Here is an 8,607-nt window from a genome sequence, read left to right on the forward strand (position 1 = left end):
AAGGGGGCTGCTGGTGGCATGCTACACTTAACTTCCTACAGCTGGAGCGGTCACGAATACGGGACTTGGAGAAGGTTAAAGTTACACTCCTATTTATATATGCGACTCACTAGATTACAGACCCAGAGGCATGGGAAACGAGTGTAACATTACCTAACACACCCCTGGCTTTTAGTGAGTAAGCAACGCATGTACTTGTATCGTTATCTTCCTCTCTTGATTTCACAGTGCCATGGATTGTTCAGATGGAAGAATTACATCCACGTAATGTTGTGCTTATTAGAACGGCAACGGTTTCGAATGACATGATGAAACTGTTGTCATCCATCCATCATCCATTCCTTTTTGTTTTTATTTTTTTTTTCCAACCCCATCAGGAGCGTAGTGATAAAGAGTTTGGCTACCCAGCCCCGACATTTAAAAAGAGGGTGACTAACCTCTCCCGCCCTTGAGTAGCATTATGCAAGTAATAAACCCCGGCCCTTCCATGGATGTACACCTTTGTTTTTCTCATCCACTTGGAGCCTTAAGCCGGGTCATTTCTTAAACGGTTTTCACCTAAAATAGTAAATGGTTGTCTGGATAACAGGAAACCATTTGGCTTGTCATACAATGTATAGTCTCCTTAAGGGTGTACTGCACTGAGTGAGTGAAAGGTGAGTCCCCCCCCCCCCACCTACCACAGGAGTCCCCACCTACTTGTAACTTCTGTGCAAAAACATTTTTATACGTCAGCAAAATTCTTTCCTCTGTACTGTTACCCATTGCACTTTTTCAGTTTCAGGGTACAATGAAAGCCAATAAACTCACTTCCTGTGGCTTTAAACTGTGTTTTATTCTCTAAGATTTCAAAGCAGGAAGTGATTTAGAAAGTGCACAGCATTACGACCATCATGGCATCGACCCGGAGAAAACGTTGATGGGATGTATTCCACTAGGCATAGTAGGCATCGTACCAAATTTTCCTTATTACACTTGATTAATGAGCTACACTTTATTACACTTTAATATCCTCTGTTACAGTATTTGTATTTTATTTCTCACACAGTTTACTTCATTACCGTAGAAGAGTATGGAAAAGTGTAATAGGAAAATAAATAACTGAAGCAGAGGTGTTACGAGGGCTCCTGTGCCACTCAAATTCGGACCTAACCTCATAGTGGTAATGTGGTAGGCTGGGACCCGTGAGATGGATTGTGGGAGGGGAGTGGGAAGAACCGGAGTGAGAAGAAACAAGAAGAAGAAGATGAAGAAGAAGAAAGAAAAAGAAGAAGAAGAAGAAGAAGAAGACCAAGAAAGAAAAAGAAGAAGAGATAATAATAATAACTACAACAACAATAATAATAATAATAATAATAAAGGAAAAGAAGAAGAAGAAGAAGAAGAAAAGAAATTAATGATAATAATAATAATAATAATAATAAAGGAAAAGGAAAAGAAGAAGAAGAAGAAGAAGATGAGAAATTAACAACAATATTAGTAATAATAATAATAATAATAATAATAATAATAATTGCGATGAAGGAGGAGGAGGAGATAGAACACGGTGTAATAAGAAAGAAATGGAAAAGAAAAATACAGAGAAGAATAAGGAGGAGGAGAGGAAAGAGGCGGAGGATATGGGGGAGAGATCCGGTACAGTAAGAAGGCGTAAGAGGAGGAGAAAGGAGAGGCGGAGGAGAAGGAGGTGGAATCCGATATATGAAGGAGGAGGAAAGGGATGAGAAGGAGGAAGAGGAGGAGAAGGAGAAGGAGGAAGAGAAAATATAGGTATAATGTCAACAGATTGATTTACGAGTCCGTGGGTCAGTCTGGGGCAAGAGAATGGGCAGACGCAGTATGTGGTGACGTGCTGGGAATTACACCACACATCGTATTCTAGGTGGCTTTGGAAATGCCGTAGTACCTCTTCCTAATCGATTTATTCTGCATGTAACACCTCCCGTGCATTATCACAGAGGGACACGGACACAGACAAAGAAACACACACACACACACACACACACACACACACACACACACACACACACACACAGTTACATAGAGTTACATAGATACACAGACCACACAGACCTTACGGTCCCTACGAGGTGGTCTGGCCTTAATACTAAAATGACTTAATACTAATACAGTGCATAGAAGCGTTTGAAATGGAGAGAGAGAGAGAGAGAGAGAGAGAGAGAGAGAGAGAGAGAGAGAGAGAGAGAGAGAGAGATACACAAAGACACAAGCACACATGACCACAGAAAGACACAGAGCTATTCACACATAGACACCGAGAACCACAAAGAGACAGGGAGACACATAGAGAGACGCAAAGACAGAGAAAGAGAGAGAGAGAGAGAGAGAGAGAGAGAGAGAGAGAGAGAGAGAGAGAGAGAGAGAGAGAGAGAGGCACATAGACGGACACAGAGACACAAACATAGGCACACAGGCACAGACAAAGGGAGACAAAAAGACTTAGAGACACACACACAAAGACAGAGAGATACAGAGACGCAGACAAAAAAACACAAAGCTATAGCGGTACAATGATAGAGAAAAACACACGGAGAGAAACTGAGAGAGACAGAGGCAGGAATGGAGAGACACAGAAACACAGAGACACAAAGATGCACAGAGAATTAAAGACATAAAAACACGGAGACAAAGAGGCACCTGGAGAAAAATTCATTGAAGCCTGGAAACACAGATACACAGAGAGAAAGAGAGATACACAAAGAGGCACAGAGACAGAGACACAAATACTGGCACAGAGAGACACAGGGATAGAGACACAGAGAGACAGAGGCAGACATTGGAGAGGAGTAACGTGGGAAGTTATTACTCTTTTGTATGGTGTGTGTGTTCTTACCTAATTGTTCTTACCTAATTGTATCTTTACAGGAATGAGTCAAGCTCGTACTGTCCCGTGTCTTAAACCATATTTATCGTACATATCCTTAAATTTGTGAATTGTTTTGGCACACACTATTTCATTCGGTAGTGCATTCCATTGATCAATTGCTCTGTTTGGGAAACTGAATTTCCTTACGTCTTTATCACCTCTCTTCTTATGCAGTTTTTTGCAGTGTCCTCTTGCTGATGCTTCTCCATATGTTAAGTAATCATTTATGTCTATTTTCTCCTTTCCTGATATGCATTTATATAGCATTATCATGTCACCCCTCTTTTCCTTCTCTCCTGTAGTGTTGGTAGATTCAGTTTATTTAGTCTTTCTTCGTAGCTTAGGTCCCTTAAGCTTGGTATCCATCTTGTAGCGGCCCTTTGAACTTTTTCAATCTTGTCTATGTGCTTTTTGAGATGAGGACTCCAGACTACTGATGCATATTCCAGGGTTGGTCTAATGAATGATGTTATTATCCTTCTTAGCATGTCTTCATTTATGTATGTGAATGCTATTCTCATATTTGCAAGCAGTGTATACATGTTCCGTACCTTCTCGCTGACGTGGTCAGCCGGAGATAGTCTGTTATTGATAATCACACCTAGGTCTTTCTCTCTTTCTGATGTGTATAGGGTTTTATTTCCTAACTTATAATCCCAATCAGGTCTTTTTCCACTTTTACCAAACTTGATTACATGACACTTGTCCACATTGAATTCCATTTGCCATGTACTACTCCATTCATGACGTTTATTTAATTCTTCTTGTAGCTCTTTACAAGAGTCTGTGTTAGTAATTCTCCTTTGTATTTTTGCATCATCTGCAAACATATTCAGATAGCTCTCATTTCCAGTGTTACTGTTTATATCATTTATATACACTAAAAACATGATTTGCGCCAGCACTGAACCCTGTGGTACTCCACTAGTCACTTCTTTCCATGATAAGTAGTTTCCTCTTAGTACTGTCCTCATTTCTCTTTTTATGAGAAAGTCTTGCATCCCACAAAACAGTTTGCCTCGAATTCCTCCTTGATGGTACAGTTTCCATAAAAGTCTTTGGTGTGGTACTGCCAAAAGCTTTCTTGAAATCTAAATAGATACTGTCCACCCATCCTTCCCTTTCCTGTATTGTGTTTGTTACTCTGTCATAGTAGCTCAACAGATTAGTAACACATGATTTTCCTTTTCTGAAACCAAACTGTCTTTCTGTTATGATACTGTGTTCTTCTAAATGATTTACCCAAGCTTTTCTTATAAGTTTTTCTAATACCTTGCTTACAACACTAGTCAGTGATACTGGTCGGTAGTTGAGTGGATTTTGTCTATTTCCTTTCCTGAATAAGGGGACAATATTTGCTTTTTTCCAAATATCAGGTAGTTTACCTTGACTCAAGGATTTCTTGAAAATTAAAAATAATGGTTTACATAACTCCTTTGCACATTCTCGTAATACCCAACATGAAATTTCATCAGGACCACTTGCTTTTCCTCTGTCTAATCTACTTTACTCCTCCTGTATTACTTTTTCTGCTATTTGTATATCTGGTAGTATGTGTGGACATGCGTGTTCCACATAGTCCCTCTCAAAATTTTTTTCTTCTCTAAAAACTAATTGGAAATTCTTATTTAGTGCTTCACAAATATCTTTCTCTTGTGTATAAGTGATTCCCTCGTCCGTAATGGATTGTATTATATCTTTTACTTTAGTTTTGCTTCTGATATAGCTGTAAAACAGCTTTGGTTGATCACTACTTTTATTTATTATATCCTCCTCAAACTGTTTTTGGGCTTCCCTCCTTATTCTTGTATAGTCGTTTCTTGCCTGTTTGTAATTATTGTACGCCCTTTCACTATTGTGTCTTCTGTATCTATTCCACAACAAATCTCTTCTTTCTTTTGATTTTTTACATTCTGTATTGAACCATTTCTGTATTTTCTTATCTGCTTCTTTGTGCTGTGGGATGTACTTCTGGACTCCTATTTCATAAAATTCACAAAATTTTTTATATACAGCATTTAAATCTTGTCCTCTAAGCTCATTTTCCCAATCAACTTCTAAGAAATGCTTCTTTAGGTCTTGATAATTTCCCTTTTTATAGTTTAGGCTCTTTTTGTAACTATCATTGCTGTTTACTATGTCATATGCTATCCTGAAGTTATAATTCAGTACTGCATGATTGCTTTTGCCGAGTGGAGGGTGATATATTAAACTGTCAATATCATTTTCTTGCCTTGTAAATATTAGATCTAGCACTGAAGGTACATCAAGTCCTCTTTTTCTGGTGGTTTCCCTCACATGTTGCGTTAAGAAAAACTCTTGTACGAGATCCAGGAGCTTTTGGTCCCAACAGCTTTCTTGGCTATTTATATCTAGAGTATTCCAATTTATACTCGTATTTGTATTGAAGTCCCCAGTTAGTATAATTCTTTCCGATTTCTCTTCCATTTTATGTAGCACTGATCTTACACTCTGAATTGTACTCTCTGCCAGGTCTTCATATTCGTCTCTTTCCCATGTGTTTGATCTGGGTGGCATGTACAAATTGGCTACAATTACTTTACCTTCAGATGTGTCGATCTCTACTGCAATCAGTTCTACTTGTGATGGTATATCTAGTTTTATTTCCTTGACTTTTAGATTTTTCTTAGTTAATATTATAATTCCTCCTCCTTTTTTTAAATATCTGTCTCTTCTCCATATATTGTATTCCTCTAAGTTTAGTATGTCATTTGATATCCTTGGTATTAATTTTGTTTCAGTTAGGCATATTATTTGTGGTTCATTTTCTCTGACATAATCATTCATCTCTAGTAATTTAGATACCATTCCATCCACATTTGAGTACATCAACTTTATCATCTTGTTTATATACTTGTCATGACATGGTTCTACTACCTTCCTCCTTTTTCTTCCATCCTGTTTGTGTACCACTTTCGTACCTGCAATCCTATTACTTTGTAGAAAAATTTCTTCTTCTCCTCTTCTGATCTTCCCTCATTTTTTGTTTTTGCTTCCTCCCTTTTCTCTTTCAGTAATTCCAGTTCCTCTTGTGTTAGGCATCTTTTTATCCATACAGTTTTTAACTCCTCTTTTTCCTTAAGATTCTTTGCATTTTTTAGTATCTCTTCCACAGTGTTTACACTCTGGAAAGTCACCTTTAGAGGTCTTGTCTTGCTTTTCTCGTATTTCCCTAACCTTTTGTGTTCCTCTATGTCTTTACTACAGATTTCCTCTGATACTTCTTTCAGTAAGCTCATTACATTTGCCGTCTCCTTTTTGTCTCTTGTGATCTTGTTTTTAACTTCATCCTCTTCTATACCAGTGATTACTATTGATTTGTTTATGTCTACTAAAATCTCTGACTAACTTTGGATTGTTTTGGATTATTCTTTTCACTTCCTTTTTAATGCTTTTTTCCTCCACCCTTGTTTCTAAGTCTTTCTTTACTTTCACCATTTCAGCATACGTGGTTTCTACATCGTTTTTGTAACTTTGCACAGCTTCATTTACTTGTGTTATCTTCTCCTCAATATCACTGCTCTGGTCCATAAGACTGCTTGCTTGTCTAATTGTCTCTGTGTCATTTTTGAACTCTTCCATAACACTCTCGTGATTGACTACTGTACTTGCCATTTCACTCATTTTCTTCCTAAGTGTACTCAATTCCACGGTTAGTTCACTGATGGTTGTGTCTTTCTTACTGGCCTCCCTTCCTAGTTTTTCTATTTCTTCCTTTTGCAAGTGCATCTGCTTCTTTATTTCATCAATTTCATTTTTGAAAGCCATTTCTAGTTTGTTTACACGTTCAACCAGTCTATTGTGGGTCTCTACTTCAACCAGTTCTTGGTAGAAATCATCATTTTGCTTTTTACCTTTATCCCTTTTCTTTTCCAAATTTGTTTTACTGAAGTATGTATCCATTTTGCAATACTTAAAGTGCAAAGCATATACTTACAATCTCCATCTTGTTGTAGTCTAAACAAACCTCAGAGTGTGTGTGTGTGTGTGTGTGTGTGTGTGTGTGTGTGTGTGTGTGTGTGTGTGTGTGTGTGTGTGTGTGTGTGTGTGTGCTTCTTGCTGTACCGTACATTCTAACTGATATTCAAAGCAGTGGCGATGATGCTGTATTATTTTATAAAATAAGTAAATTGAAAAACAAATGAATATCTTCCTAGATCTCTCTCTCTCTCTCTCTCTCTCTCTCTCTCTCTCTCTCTCACTTGTTCATACTGGATCATCCTAGGGCAGTCTTATTCAGGGCTGGTGTTATAGTATTTATCCTATTTATCCTACGGTTACTCTCAGCTACTGGAAGGGCTGCTGCTGAATTACTCGACTACCTAAGTTACCAGATAGGAAGTAGGAACAAGACAAAAAGTAGGAACCAGACAAATATTGCAATTAACAAAATTTTGATTTAATTCGTTAATATCCCAGGCAAACCCACAGAGGTTCTGAATATGATATGATTACACTGGCTTGACTATTACCAGAACGAAATTCTTATTTGCCAAAATTGATACACAGCTCTGAATGAGCCATTATTACGGTATATGTTACAAATATCACCGAAAATTAGGTATATATAAATGAATTAGGAGAATACAAAGGAACAAAAAATTAAGGAAATAAGTCGAGCTTTGTGCCTGAGGCGGTTTCATTTGTGGTGAACGATGATGAATGTCAATATTGTACAGTAAGTGACCAGACTGATTCTTGCTTTTCCACATTTTGGTTGTCTCTCCTCCCCGACTGTATTCGCCATTCGTGAGCGTCTTCTCCTTCGTGTCAGTTGTGTAAAATTAACCCCTTTAGTCCAGTCATGTACTTCCAGAACATTGTATTAAGGTTAGGGAAGATTTTTTTGACATAAGAAGACTAGGTGTAGCATTAATTGCCCGTTTCAGTAGTAGAGATGTAGGTGGTGTCGACCAATATCCACTCAATACAGTGCTGCCTACTTCTTCCTTCACCTTAAATATTTATTTTCTGTGTCTGCCCTCCTCTCTTCCTATTTTTTCCATCTTTCTTGTCACTTTTTATTACTCATCTTCCCTTTTCAGTGGCTTTACATTGAGTGACAAGCCCAATGGTTTCCTGTATGCCACGAAACCATTAACAGCGCTGGATGATAACCATATAACCAACCCATACGTGCTCCCTACGTGTCAACAGATGGGTGGCGAAGGGTTAGTACCCCTCCCCGTAAAACGTCTAACTCAAAGACAAACGACCGCTCCTTATGGGATTGTGGCGTCTGGCTAGAGATAGGTAGACAGATATTAGCAGGGAGCCTTCGTAATGTGATTAGAATTGTCCGATGGTAGCTTGGCTGGAGTGAAAAAAGACGCAATCATGATGACAGGGTTATATAAAACCAGGATACTCACTGGGATAGGTCCTGGAGTGTGCCCATGGGTTGTCGTCCTTGTACTCCTGAGCCAGTTCATGTTCCAATTCTGTCTCGTTTACCAGAGGGTGGTAGCGGGCGCTGGCGTTGGGATGGTATCTGAGGAGATGAAAAGGCGGTGAAAGGGGTAAGAACCCACGTTGAAATATGAAGAAAACAGAAAAAAAGAGGCAGATCGATGGCTTGGTTAGTTAAGTACTGGCCAAACGAACAATCTCTTGTGAATTCGAGTCCCCTGACTGCCAAAGAGATTGTGTTGTAGACGGTGATAAGCAAAAGCCAGTATGCCACCATCAAGTACCTAAAA

At 38.6% G+C, this 8,607-nt stretch overlaps 1 protein-coding gene across 1 annotated transcript in view; it reads right to left on the reverse strand.

The window, feature by feature from the left end:
• LOC145405517 (ammonium transporter Rh type B-like) overlaps positions 1-8,400 on the reverse strand; it is a 76,010-nt gene extending 67,610 nt beyond the window's left edge. The window contains exon 1 of the mRNA XM_080276861.1: positions 8,281-8,400. Within this exon, the coding sequence (XP_080132987.1) occupies position 8,281 (1 nt within the window). The 5' untranslated portion in view covers positions 8,282-8,400. The remainder of the gene's footprint in view (positions 1-8,280) is intronic.
• Positions 8,401-8,607: the final 207 nt, after the last annotated feature.

Source organism: Coenobita brevimanus, chromosome 67 (genome assembly GCF_032717465.1).
Source record: "Coenobita brevimanus isolate Jiangsu-jjx chromosome 67, ASM3271746v2, whole genome shotgun sequence".
Taxonomy (NCBI): Eukaryota; Metazoa; Arthropoda; class Malacostraca; order Decapoda; family Coenobitidae; genus Coenobita; species Coenobita brevimanus.